General features: G+C 37.1%; 2 protein-coding genes across 3 annotated transcripts; both read left to right on the top strand.

Moving 5' to 3' along the window:
• Nucleotides 1–3,010: 3,010 nt before the first annotated feature.
• Nucleotides 3,011–9,049, top strand: LOC21386592 (phosphatidylinositol/phosphatidylcholine transfer protein SFH9). 2 transcript variants are annotated; one of them, XM_024174557.1, is made up of 16 exons: nucleotides 3,011–3,343; nucleotides 3,473–3,518; nucleotides 3,616–3,916; nucleotides 4,708–4,807; nucleotides 4,917–5,183; nucleotides 5,277–5,354; nucleotides 5,437–5,538; nucleotides 5,708–5,757; nucleotides 5,924–6,023; nucleotides 6,176–6,265; nucleotides 6,379–6,474; nucleotides 7,042–7,132; nucleotides 7,524–7,909; nucleotides 8,033–8,107; nucleotides 8,370–8,551; nucleotides 8,708–9,049. In XM_024174557.1, the coding sequence occupies exons 2-15, from the start codon at nucleotides 3,512–3,514 to the stop codon at nucleotides 8,430–8,432; spliced, it is 1,806 nt and encodes a 601-aa protein (XP_024030325.1). In that variant the 5' UTR covers nucleotides 3,011–3,343; nucleotides 3,473–3,511; the 3' UTR covers nucleotides 8,433–8,551; nucleotides 8,708–9,049. The 2 variants fall into 2 exon arrangements, with proteins under 2 accessions (XP_024030325.1, XP_024030326.1); XM_024174558.1 differs by having other exon boundaries at nucleotides 3,012–3,343; nucleotides 8,373–8,551.
• A 2,349-nt stretch (nucleotides 9,050–11,398) lies between these two features.
• LOC21386591 lies at nucleotides 11,399–13,572 on the top strand. Its single transcript, XM_010111763.2, has 2 exons — nucleotides 11,399–12,464; nucleotides 13,254–13,572. Exon 1 carries the CDS (start codon nucleotides 11,565–11,567, stop codon nucleotides 12,450–12,452), a length of 888 nt encoding a protein of 295 aa, XP_010110065.1. The 5' UTR covers nucleotides 11,399–11,564; the 3' UTR covers nucleotides 12,453–12,464; nucleotides 13,254–13,572.
• Nucleotides 13,573–13,747: the final 175 nt, after the last annotated feature.

Below are 13,747 nucleotides of genomic sequence, written 5' to 3'. Positions count from 1 at the left end.
TTTATCCTTCATATCTAGTTTTGAAGCTTGGCTCTAAGAATTCAAACAATATTGCAGGAACAGTCAGATGTGCCCAAGAAAGTTCCCAACTGACGTGAGACATAGGTGGAATTCCACATATTTAATGTTAAAGGTTGCACTCCCGTATTTAGAGTCTAACAAATATTAGAGAATATTTATCCTTCATATCTAGTTTTGAAGCTTGGCTCTAAGAATTCAAACAATATTGCAGGAACAGTCAGATGTGCCCAAGAAAGTTCCCAACTGACGTGAGACATAGGTGGAATTCCACATATTTAATGTTAAAGGTTGCACTCCCGTATTTAGAGCTCATCACAACGTATGTAAACAGTAAGAACAATCAACTTTTAATTTTCGATACAGATTGGCAGATTGATGAGTATTTTTTTAAATTTTTAGAAGTTTTTTACAATGCTACTGAATTACTTTATGGAGTTTATTATCCTACTGCACATTTAGCTTTACATCAACTATTTAATATTCAGAAACATTTTCTTATTATAGGGATACAGTACTTTTTAGAGACATAGTTAAGCTAATGGAAACTAAATTTTAAAAATTATTGGTCAGGTTGTCCTATGTTATATACATTAGGAACCATTTTAGATATTATGTGCGGAGTAGATAGGACTGAATCTTTGATGACCGCTACAGCAAAAAATTTAGGAATTGATATGCAACTAACTATTATTGACGCTAAGAAAATATTAGAAAAGGTATTTAGTTTGTATGAAGCAAAATACAGCACAGGTAAAAAAGAACAAGGAACTTCGACGTCAACTAGCAATCAGGGCCTAAAGGATCGTCGTGGAGTTTCTTGAAGAAGAAAAAGAAAACGGCAGGATCGTCATCAACACAAGCGTCTACCGAACTGCTAAAATATCTTGAAGTAAATTTTGTAATCGATAACGACAAACTAGACATCGTATAGTGATGGAAGAGCAAGACCGATCGTTTTCCAACACTGTCCGTAATAACTTGTGACATTATGACAACTCTAGTGTCAACGGTAGCATCGGAGCAAGCATTTAGTGCAAGTAACTAAATTCTTGACTAGAAGAGAAGCAGAATGCATCCAGATATCTTGGAAGGGCTATGTGCGTTAAAGATTAAGAGGATGCCAGAAGACGAAAATAACAATACACATATGATTCAATGCAAGACTATTTTTCTAACTTAGAAATAACAAAATCTTCTAAAAGCACTTAGGTTTGTAATTTACTATTCCTACTGCACTCTTTTCTCATTCGCCAAAGTTTTGTCCCGATCTCCCCACAGATTTTACTTGGTAAGGTTTTTAACGAGACAGTCGTATGATCTCAATTCAATAAAATCACATCTTTTAAAGGCATATGATATATTTTTTTTAATTAAATTTAAAAAAAAAAAATTACAAGGGCCAGGGCCGGCCTATGAAGGGCATGGGCCCAGGCCCGACCCTGACCCTTATGGACTAGGACCGTGGGCCTAGACCGAGCCTGAGATTTTTTCCTCAAGCCTGACCCTAACACGGTCCTGCACTGTGCAAGGTTATGTCAGACACGGCTCAAGCCCGCCACAGACCTGGGATCAGACGTGCTGTGCCGATCCGACACAGCACGTTTGACATCTCTAAGTAAGGTTCACCGACTTTAGAAAAGGTATTTAGTTTGTATGAAGCAAAATACAGCACAGGTAAAAAAGAACAAGGAACTTCGACGTCAACTAGTAATCAGGGCCTAAAGGATCGTCGTGGAGTTTCTTGAAGAAGAAAAAGAAAACGGCAGGATCGTCATCAACACAAGCGTCTACCGAACTGGAAAAATATCTTGAAGTAAATTTTGTAGTCGATAACGACAAACTAGACATCGTATAGTGATGGAAGAGCAAGACCGGTCGTTTTCCAACACTGTCCGTAATAACTTGTGACATTATGGCAACTCTAGTGTCAACGGTAGCATCGGAGCAAGCATTTAGTGCAAGTAACTAAATTCTTGACTAGAAGAGAAGCAGAATGCATCCAGATATCTTGGAAGGGCTAATGTGCGTTAAAGATTAAGAGGATGCCAGAAGACGAAAATAACAATACACATATGATTCAATGCAAGACTATTTTTCTAACTTAGAAATAACAAAATCTTCTAAAAGCACTTAGGTTTGTAATTTACTATTCCTACTGCACTATTTTCTCATTCACCAAAGTTTTGTCCCGATCTCCCCACAGATTTTACTTGGTAAGGTTTTTAACGAGGCAGTCGTATGATCTCAATTCAATAAAATCACATCTTTTAAAGGCATATGATATATTTTTTTTAATTAAATTTTGAAAAAAAAAATTACAAGGGCCAGGGCCGGCCTATGAAGGGCATGGGCCCAGGCCCGACCCTGACCCTTATGGACTAGGACCGTGGGCCTGGACCGAGCCTGAGATTTTTTCCTCAAGCCTGACCCTAACATGGTCCTGCACTGTGCAAGATTATGTCAGACACGGCCTAAGTCCGCCACAGACCTAGGATCGGACGTGCTGTGCCGATCCGACACAGCACGTTTGACATCTCTAAGTAAGGATCACCGACTTTCTTCACTCCATATGGCACAAATCAAGTGGTGTGTGACGTGGAATAATTTGATGCTTTCTCTCTCCAATTAAAAAAAAGTCACAAAGCTAAAAAAGCAATATTGTTGGGTGCGCGTAGCGTGTACACTACAGCACCGAATTAACCACTGCTGGCCGTTAACAAACAGCGATGTCGATTATCGAACTTACTAAAAAAAATTAAAAAAGAAAAAGAAAAAGAAAATAATGAAAAAGTGATTGATTGACAAAAAGGAAAAAAAAAAGTTTCAAGAAGCAGCGGCAGCTGAAGAGTCCAACAGGTGACGGAGTCCAAAGCGGCCGTTGCACGCCACGTCTTTCGTAACGCTCTTGATAACGACGTCTCCTCCTCCTCCTCCTTCTCCTCTTCTTCTTCTTCTTCTTGTCTCTGCCACGCTCCCTCTCTCTCTCTCTCTCTCTCTCTCTCTCTCTTTCTTCCTTCAGCTCTCTCTCTTCCTTCAGCAGAGTTGGTTGAGAGACAAGGAGAGAGAAACAATGGCATCTTAATCAGAAAGCAACGCGATTCGCTTTCTCTCTGTTCCTCGCTTGTTTACACCTCTTTTGTTCAATTCGGAGACAGCGAGATCGGAATTCTGAATATGGTGTGCTGACTTGCGCTAATGTGGTTGGTCGAAGGCCATTGAGTTTTGACGGATGATCGGTTTCTGATTGATCAGGATTCGTTTCGGACCATTCGTGCCAGGATTTTGTCGTCTTCCTTTTGTCTCTGGTGTGCGTGAAATCTTGGTACGTTTCGTCGTTTTCTTCAGCTTTGATTCCTGAGAATCTTCTCGATTCTATTAGATATATATGCTAATTCAATTACCGATTCAATCGCCGGATTTTTTCTCTATTTCTGATTAATCTTTGATGCAGATGTAATCGGCGATCCGATTGTCGGCCGCATTAGACGCAATGCCAGGTAGATTCATCTAAATCCAGTGAAAAACTGAGCTTGAATTTTGATTTTGTTGATGAAGCTGATGTGTTTGGTGCGTAATTTGTTTGGATGTGATTAGGAGAAGTAGCTTTAGTTCAAGAAGATGAGAAGTCGAGAATTTTTGAAATTGAGACCTCTGAGGACGAAAGGAGGAGGTCTCGTGGCAGATCGCTTAAGAAGAAGACCGTGAATGCTTCATTAAAACTCACGCAGAGTCTCAGAAAGCGCGGTAAAAAGGTCGCCAATTGTCGGTATGCTTCAATTTCGATCGAGGATGTTCGGGATGCAGAGGAGGAAGAAGCAGTGAATTCATTTCGCGAGGCATTGCTCACGAAAGATCTTCTTCCGGCTCGCTTTGATGATTACCATACTATGTTGAGGTAATTCGTGTATTCAATTTCTCACCAAAAAACGACAAACAAAAACCTAGAGCTATCAAATTCTTAAAGCTGTGGATGACAAAGGAGCACAGGGGAAAACCATGAGCAGAATCGTTGAACTTATGGAGTTGTCTCTTAGTTTAGATGTTTTCTTCCGGTTGATTTTTTTCTTTTTTCTTTTTTCCCAAGAGATCTAGCCTCAATAATTCAAAGAACAATGGACATTATTTAGTGAAGTAGAAATAATTTTTATATAGACCAGCATTTTCATGAAATAGAACTTCATTCTTGGTAGTTCTGCATCACACCAATTAAGGCAACAATTCTGTGATTGGAAGAGAGCTAACACGAAAAAGGTTTTCCATCATGTTTTGGATATGAGCTAGCTTGTTTAGACAGCCTCAGTGCCCGTGAAGCCTGATTTGATCTTTCACAGAAGCCAACAATACGCTTTTGCAGAAGAAGTGGTTTGATCTAATATTTACCTTTGCGCTTTTGCACCACTGCCCAATGGTGGTGCTTACATGTTTTGTCAGTTCAAACTTCAAAGCCAAAGCAAGGATAAAGCATGTCCATTCCATTATATTTTTCTTAGATAAAAATTGTTTTGATTTGTGTTTCTAGATCGGAAGATTATGACTTATGGATTGCTTCTCTTCCTAATTATCACTAGTTCATGGATTTTATATTCTATTAAGACTAGTATCGAAGCTCCTCTATTTTCTTGTTTTTTATGTTTCACTTCTAGCTTTTGCTCTTAATTGTAAGGATCTGGGGCAATATTCATGCAGATTTCTGAGGGCAAGGAAGTTTGACATTGACAAGACTCTACATATGTGGGAAGAAATGCTTAAATGGAGGGAAGAGTATGGAGTAGATTCTATTATAAAGGTAAAAATGTGAAAATGGCATTGCAACTGGTTGCTGATGCATGTTGTCTTGGTTGAGATTTAACAATGATTACAACCACTTGTTCTAATACATGGGCGTTTTACTGCAGGATTTTGTATACGATGAGTATGAAGAAGTTCAGCGCTTTTATCCTCATGGTTACCATGGTGTAGACAAGGGAGGAAGACCTGTTTACATTGAAAGGCTTGGAAAAATTGAACCCAGCAAGCTAATGAGTGTCACTACAGTGGACCGATTTTTGAAATATCATGTCCAGGGTTTTGAGAAAGCTTTTGCGGAGAAGTTTCCTGCATGTTCTGTTGCGGCAAAAAGGCATATTGATTCTAGCACAACAATACTAGATGTCCAGGGGATGGTAATTTCTGAAAAGACCATCTAGTTTACTATTCGTTATGATACCTGTGTTTTATGCAATAATAATGCTTTTTTATTTATTTATATAATGCAGAATTGGGTCAGCTTTGGAAAGAATGCCCATGATCTTGTTATGCGCATGCAAAAAATTGATGGCGACAATTATCCTGAGGTGCTTTGGTTATTTACAATACTAGAAAGAGTTATTTGTGAATTTTATTAGTCATTCCTGATATTGGTTGCCTTCTCCACAGGCATTGCATCAGATGTTCATAGTCAATGCTGGCAATGGATTCAAACTCCTATGGAATACAGCAAAAACCTTTCTTGACCCAAAAACTGCTTCAAAGATACATGTATGCTATTTCTCAGTCGTTATTTATTTATTATTTTTTTGACCCAAAAACTGCTTCAAAGATACATGTATGCTATTTCTCAGTCGTTGTTTATTTATTTATTTATTTTTTTTGAAAGTTTTTATCAAGTAATTTAAACCCTGAAATGCTGTCTGCACTGATTCCAAAGGTTTTAGGAAACAGATATCGAAACAAATTGCTCGAGGTCATAGACTCAAGGTTGGTGGTCTGCCTTATTTTCTTTGGCTGCTGAGTTTTTTTTTTTTTTTTTTGAATCTTTTCTACTAAATGTTGTTTTTTTGTTCTATTCCATCTTTCTTACTTTATTTTTATTTTAGCTTTTTATTTCGATACAAAACTTATTTTAGATCATTCTATTGAACAGCCAACTTCCGGACTTCCTAGGGGGAACTTGCTCGTGTCCGAATGATGGCGGTTGTCTTAGATCTAACAAGGGACCTTGGAGTGACCCAGATATAATGAAAGTATGGTTCTTTTGAATTAAAACCTCTGTTCTATTGGTTCGTTTGCAATATTTGACGCCCAGCAGATCTAAACTTTGGACTTGATTTTGACATTTTATAGGTTTTTCATCCTGGAATACTGATATCATCACTCATCTCACTTCTATTTGCAGCTGGTACATACTGGAGAAACAATGTATTTACGGAAAATAAAAGGCTCATCTAATAGTGACAATCTAGGAGTCAAGTTGTTGTCCTCTAAGGTGACGTGCTGATGAATCAACTATTGATGCCATCTCTTACGTACTCTTCTTTGTAAAAAAGTCTTCTGCCATCTACTGTTCCTGCCGTTTTCTAAATTGCCGGCTTTATGCAGGTTGCAAGCGGTGAAATAATTTCTGCCTCCAGGTCAGAAGCAGACATTACGCCAAGTGTTTCTGGCTTCAAGCAACCAATGCCTCTTTCTGACAAAGTAATCGGACAATTCTTTTTCATCTTTTATCTTCTTCTCATTTCTTCTTTTTAACCCTTATATTATGATAACGGAAATGTGAGAATTGCGTTGCAGGATAAAAAATAATAATAATAATAATAATAAATAAATAAACCCAGGATATCACAATTCACGTGTTGTTAACAAGTCATATGATGACAGAAAACTTGTATCATATCAAGAAAAAATGATCTTTTTTCCTGGTAGAGAAAATATAGCAATTTAATAATACTTGACAAAATCTAACGCACCCTACCGCATATTTCTCGTAACAGATGCCTTAATACTCAAGATTATTAAGGTCCTATTGTTATCATCTTGAACTTCATATCTTACATTTAAGGCTCAGCTAATGTTTCTTCAATTTTGGTTGGGAGTAAGTTTGTTCAGTATTCTTTGAGACTCATTCAACTGAAATCAAATTTCTTTCGCTAAATTATAGAATTGTAGCAGGGTAGCTATATTCTACCGATTTTCTGTACAGATCCTGCTAAAGTTTCCAAATATATCGATCTAACTTTAGCTTTGTCCTTTTTTCTTGTCCAGGAAGGAATAAGTGACGCTGCATCTCTCTGCAGCCCGGTTGAACCAGGAAGCACTTCTGGAAGAACTGAAGTTGCCGGCCCTAGTTTGACTAGTATGTCGTCCCTCACTTATTTATCAGAGCTGTTAAAGGTTGACCCGAGGCATAGTATTGACTCTTGCAAGTTATACCGTTTAGCTGTTTCTTAGAGCCTTTTTCTAAAGAAGTCACTAAATCATATAATTTAGAGGGGGGGAAAGAAAGAACAATAGTAAGTGATCCCGCACTTTATGTTGACTCGAGGCACGGTATTGACTTGTCGCAAGTTATGCCGTTTAGCTGTGTTTTAGAGCCTTTAAAATAAAATAAAAAAGTCATCAAATCACATTATTTAGAGGGGGAAAAAAGAACAACATTGAGTGAAGGAAAAGTAGAGGATCTTTCATATGTTTTAGCAGTATATTGATCTATTGTTGTACATGTTCCTGACTTATTCCTGTCACAGATGATTTGACCACTAATGTTGCTCCAAGAAGGCCAGTGAAGGATATAATTCCCCGAGTAGCAAGTTTAGCGTTTCACTTCATACTCAAGATCTTAGCGTGTATATATTTAATTTTCCCAAGGATGAGAAGAACGCCCACTGTGCAACAACCAGAGAACCGCATAGAAACCCCAAAGCCACCAATTGCAGATTCAAGTTCTCCGGAGCAGAGCACTCCGCAGGCACTAGAAATTGACCCACTCTGGCAGAGGCTGCAACATCTAGAAACCATAGTCACGGAGCTGTATAACAAACCTACAAGAATACCCCAAGAGAAAGAGGACATGCTTCATGAATCCATGAGCCGTATTAGATCTATAGAATACGACTTACAAAAGACTAAAAAAGTGAGATAACCTTCTTTGCTTGTAAATCAAGGGTTTTCTTGTCCACTACGGCAGTTTTACAATGCAATCAGATTCTGTTTTTTTATCATATTTTGTTCACTAAACTTGAGTTTCATTATGTAGGCGCTACTAGCAACTGCGTCAAAGCAGGTGGAACTTGCCGAGTTGCTGGAAGGCTTAAAGGAAACCGCCTTAACTGTAAGACCCTATAACCCATTGACTCAAAAATATCATTCCAATCTGACTGGAGTACAAAAACAACAAAATTGTTCAGTAATTTCCCTCTTTTCTTTTTTTTTTTTTTTTTTTTTTTTTTTTTTTTTTTTGCCCACCTTCTAGCAAAACGAGATTGAATTGATTAATGGCGATGTGTTGAACAACCCTAGAAAATTTTGGTTCTCAGTACTATTATCCTTCACAAGGATATATTTTTCATAAACTTAATGGTGTTTCAATATAGCAGGGAACAAGCTCTTGTTGGCCGAGAAATTGCAGGTCTTATAGCTATGCCCCAGGAAGATGAGAAAAATTCCCTTTTCTCAAGAATACTGAAATTGCCAATTGACGATCCTCTGTACTTGACAGTGCAATGACAATCAGATCTGAAGTCACCCAGCCAAATTAAAGGGGTTGTCATTTTAGGTAATTGTCCTTTAAAATTCTTTTTAGTGAATTTTTGTTGTTTTCATTTGTTTGTATTGTTATTGTTTATGCAAATTCATCCTCTCTCTCTTATGCTTGTGCCTTATGCGAGGGGGCGTTTGAATCTCTCTCTCTCTCTCTCTCTCTCTCTCTCAGGTTGTTGTAGTTGGAAGCTGAAAATATTCATTTACCAAACAAACGGAAGAGTATTCACCAGAGAATAACTTTTTCTTGGATAAATATTGGCATAGAAAGTGTTCTAGAAAAAATAAAAATAAAAATATGGTTATAGCGAGCATAACGAAGATGCGCATAATCTTTGATTTTGCTGTACATACGATAATTTTTTTTTTAAATTCCTTTTTTTGGTACTTTTTGCCATATGACATTCTACTTGCATTTGGATACCAATAGAAAAATTTACAAAAGCAGCGTTGTTGCGACATTTGTATTTGACAGTTTAAGTCACTTGCATATTTCCCGAAGATTGATCTCTAATACATGATTGCAGCCACAGGCACACAATATTCCTTCCTCCCTCCCCCACCCCGCGATAACCATCATGGCCGCAATGTTGTTGTACATAAATTTGTTCTGCGTTTTGCCATTTTTGTCGTCCATTAAATACTCCGCATAACTTTAAATAAATCTCTGATTTCCTCTTGAAATCGTGTATTTGAAGCTTCGTCATCTGAAGCAAGAAAAAGACTCGTATCGTTGCTCTTATATTGTGATCTTAACATTACTACCGATAAAGTAGAAGATTCAGATTCTTTTTTTCATCGAAATATTATTCAGATTGTTGCTAGGGGAAACAACTAAAACATTAGTGTTCTCATTTGGTAGATGGATATTAATCAGTGTTTATTTATACTGATTTTGAATCATAATTCAAAATCAGTGTTTAACTTGGATGATTCTGAATCATGATTCAAAATTTGATGTGATGTTTTAAATTAAAATCACTCATAATTCTAAAACTACTCCCCTCTTAATTCAAGGTGATTTGTTTGGTTGGGGGATTCGTATCCCGATTCGAATCATGGTTCATGGTTCGCTACAGTGTTTTTTCTCACAAAAAATACACGTAAATTGAAAATGATTCTAAACTATAAACTAAACGTCAATTCTTGATTCCAAATCATAATTTTAAAATTACAATTTAAACTTAAAATCATAAATCATAATTTTAATTTTAAAATCATGATTAAAATCACTTTTTTTAAATTACATACCAAAATGAATATTTAGAACTTATAAGTGCCAATTATTGCTCCTGAGTCCTGACACATTCTCCAAACTGAGAACCAGTTTTGTAAAAGGTTCGGAGGATCAGTTCGTACATCCAACATCGTACGGATAGTTAATTATTAAAAAAATATCGTACGGATGAGTTAATTATAAAAAACCATCGTACGGAGAGTTAATTAGCAAAACAACATCGTACGGATAGTTAATGCCTTCCGTCAGGTAGCTTTCAGTACGGTTAGCCCAGATCACATCTTAAGCCCAAAACTCTAGGGCATGCAATTATTGGAACTTTTGTCATCTATTATTAATTATTGTGTACCACTCATCAGGAATTGTTTTCTAAAATAATTTGCAATTTATAGTATTACCATGCATCCCTAGTCTTGAGAATTCAAGAAAAATAGTTTTCTTTCCGACAAAATAAAAGAAAAGAAAAAAGTGATCACTTTTCTTTTAAAATTTTTAAATTATTTTTATGAAAATTTTTTTTGTGTTCCCTCTTTTTTGAGAACACATGTGTTCCTTATTTTTTAACCGTCGGATCTATATTATTTTTTAATTTAATTTAAAATTTGACCAGAATTAATACAGATCTAACGACTGATAAGCAAGTAATACCGATATTTTTTTTAAAAATGAGACACTAAAGAAAGTGCTTTATGTTTTTTATAAATATACTTGTAAATATACTATTTTTATTTGTAAATAAACTTTTTTAGTGGTGCATGTTTTTAAATATAAAATTATATCAAAATAAGAGATAATGTAAAATTAATATAAATAAGACAACTTACCTATTCTACCAAAAAAAATAACAATACTAGAAAATTATTTAAAACTTTTTCTCAAGAAACTAGGATATATTACAAACGTGTAGATAGAAATAAATCTTATAAATTTGACTATATGTCATCAGTCAATTTCAACAGGCGGAAATAAGACAACTTAACCATTGTACCCTCTAAAAAAATACTAGAAAATTATCAACAACACTTTTTTTTTCTCATTTTTCTATGCTACAACACTTTTCTTCTTATCTAATCAAAGAATTTCCTTTGTATATATACAGAGTTTGTCTTTGATCATTCGTATGAAAATATTGTATGATGTGACATATAAAAATAAATAGTGTAATTTAGTGTTTATTTTATGTAATAATATTTAAAAAAAACATGTTACATTGACTTATTATAGATTTTTTTGTTATAAATTACAAAATTATTGTTATTTAGGATGGGGGTTGTGAAGGACTTTTTAAGAGCATCTACAATGGAGTACTAAATTAATGTGCTAATGTCCAATTTTGACATTTAATAAAAAAACGTACTATAATAAAATGTTTTGATCCGTATTAAATATTTAAAACTTTAGGATCTGAGTAAACTTTTTAATTATATAATCACAACATTGAAAAGTATTTCAAATATATTCTTTAATTTCTTTTGCCAAATGTAGCATTAGCATTTATTTTCTACACGGTCTAAGCCTCTCCTTATTCCTTATATAAAATATTTCGTTATCTTTTCCTATACTTTTTTTTTTTTTTTTGAAGACTTTTCCTTTACTTTTTTTTTTTTTGGTAGACTTTTCCTTTACTTTTGGTAAAATAACAGTTGACGCAGTCGAAAAAAATAAATAAAAAATAAAAATGAAGCCCACCTCATGAGCGAACCACTCCACCATCACCACCACCACCATCACCATTGGCGCCGCCTCAGTCCCATATTCCACTTTCTCTCTCCTCTCTCCTCTCTCCTCTCCAATGTCGTCCTCTCCCGAGCCCACCGGTAAGAAGCCCCAACCCATCCCCTGGACCCACGAGGAGACGGTCCATCTGATCGAAGCCTACCAGCAGAAATGGTACTCCCTCAACCGCGGCCAGCTCAAGTCCCCCCAGTGGGAGGAGATCGCCGTGACAGTCGCCGCCCGCTGCGGCTACGACTTCTCCCACCCATCCTCCAAGTCCGCCCTCCAATGCCGCCACAAGATGGAGAAGCTCCGCCAGCGCTTCCGCTCCCACTCCCACCGCCTCGGCCCCTCCTCACCCTGGCCCTACTTCGACCTCATGGACCGCCTCCTCCGCGGCCCGTTCCCCATCTCCGCCCGCCCCATGGACTACGACGACGAAGACCAACCCTGCCACGCCGCCGCCTACGAACCAGATCTTGATCATCGCGATGTCCATCATGATAACGACGACGACGACGATGATGAGAGCTCTTACACCAAGTCTCGGAGCATCAATTACATACTCCGGCAGCCGACGATCGTGAATCGGTTCGCCGTCGGGGAAGAGAAATTGGGGATCGGAGGGAGATGCGCCGATGACGGAGTTCATAGAGTTTTCTGGGAGGAGCCGGCGGCGAAGAGGGCGAGGAATGACGGTTGTGATGTGGAGAGGGAGAAGGGGAGAGAATCTGAGTCGGTGCTGAGACTGGCGAAGGAGATTAGGGCATTCTCGGAACGGATTGTGGGGATGGAGAGTATGAAGATGGAGATGATGAAGGAGACGGAGAGGTGTAGGATAGAGATGGAGAGCAAGAGGATAGAGATGATCATTCGGTCACAGCACAAGATTGTGGACTCCATTGCTAGGGCTTTTGGGTCCTCGTCGCCTAATCGGTTGAGCGTCACGAAAGCAGAGAGTTGAACTTGAAGAAAGGTTGTTCGTTTTCATCTCTTTTGTTCTTCTTCTCTCTCTCTCTCTCTCTCTATAACATTGAATTTTTTTGTTTGCAATTTGGGACTCGATTAGAAATGATAGTTTTTCCTCAGGTTAGTTAAGTGCAAAGTTGAACCGAAAATTTTTACACGATTTCTCAAAGTATGAATGTCTTTAACATTTGTTGGCATTAAGTGTAATATGCCTATTTGCTTCTACTTTGTAACGGGGCAGTCTTGTTGGCAACTTCAATATATTGGAATTTGAAAGTGTGCGTGTTTTAAGTTTTAACCGTGAGATATAATGTTAGACTGGCATTGCCATTATGGTATATGCATGTCTTTACAAAAAGGATGTCTCGATCGTCTCTGAAGATCGTCATTCAGAGTATTTTACCCCCACCAAGAATTTCTATCTTGTCTTTTGAGGCTAAATTGTGTATGAAATTGGTCTACTTTTTAATTTTTCTAATCGCATGTTCATGGATTACTCAATCATTTTAAGCTTGCAAGCCTTGGACAGCTTTTTTTTTTTTTAATTTATTTTCTGGGGAGGAAAAGTATCTCCCTAATCTTGATGCCTGGAAAATTAATGTACGGATTTACTTTTTAGGCATAGCAGGGAATGGGATTACCCATCCTGGGCATGTCAAATTATGCATCTTCAATATTTAATTTGCAGCTCTAACTAGGCAGAGTTTGAGTTTCTTCTAAACCTCCGGAGCCTGTTCCTTTTTCCTCTAAAAACTACGAACCATTAGTTCAATTGAAATCATTGTTGTTTCTGAAGGTCGAGTTATGGCGGGTTTACCAGAGAAGTTTTGATGGACATGTATCTTCAACGACAGTTGAAGCAAAAGCTTTACTTGATGAAGTGCTAAATCTCCGTCTCCAGGTGTTGGGCGATGAAAGATTGCATTAATGGTGGTTCAAGCTTTGAAGATTTCTAATTCAATTCGAACAAAGTTCTGTTACATTCATCCAATTTGAACTGCTAGCAGCTCACTTTGGCTAAATTTTGCCCCTAGGTTGGATGATGTATTAGTTTGGTAGGAGGAATCTCCTCCATCTACTTTATTCTGTTATTGTATCAGATGCTCAATTCTAATAACAGATTAAACTTATTTTCAAATAACAATAATGATAATAATAATAATATAAAGCCAATGGCTAGCAATACATGACAAATCAAGATGAAAATGGGGAAAATGAAATATTATTCAGCGCCACCATGGAAGAGAGATTCTTTTCCCCCAAGGGAGAGATGAGTAATAAACATGAAAA

This window comes from Morus notabilis, unplaced genomic scaffold, assembly GCF_000414095.1.
Source record: "Morus notabilis unplaced genomic scaffold, ASM41409v2 Scaffold1736, whole genome shotgun sequence".
NCBI classification, from domain to species: domain Eukaryota; kingdom Viridiplantae; phylum Streptophyta; class Magnoliopsida; order Rosales; family Moraceae; genus Morus; species Morus notabilis.
The sequence above is the reverse complement of the archived record's forward strand: the minus strand, read 5'-3'. Positions and strand labels throughout refer to the sequence as shown.

Coding starts and splice junctions, on each gene's coding strand:
- LOC21386592 (XM_024174557.1), top strand. Junction 5,184..5,276: donor TACTAGATGTCCAGGGGATG/GTAATTTCTGAA, acceptor TATATAATGCAG/AATTGGGTCAGCTTTGGAAA. Junction 6,266..6,378: donor TCAAGTTGTTGTCCTCTAAG/GTGACGTGCTGA, acceptor GGCTTTATGCAG/GTTGCAAGCGGTGAAATAAT.
- LOC21386591 (XM_010111763.2), top strand. CDS start 11,565: ATGTCGTCCTCTCCCGAGCCCACCGGTAAGAAGCCCCAACCCATCCCC.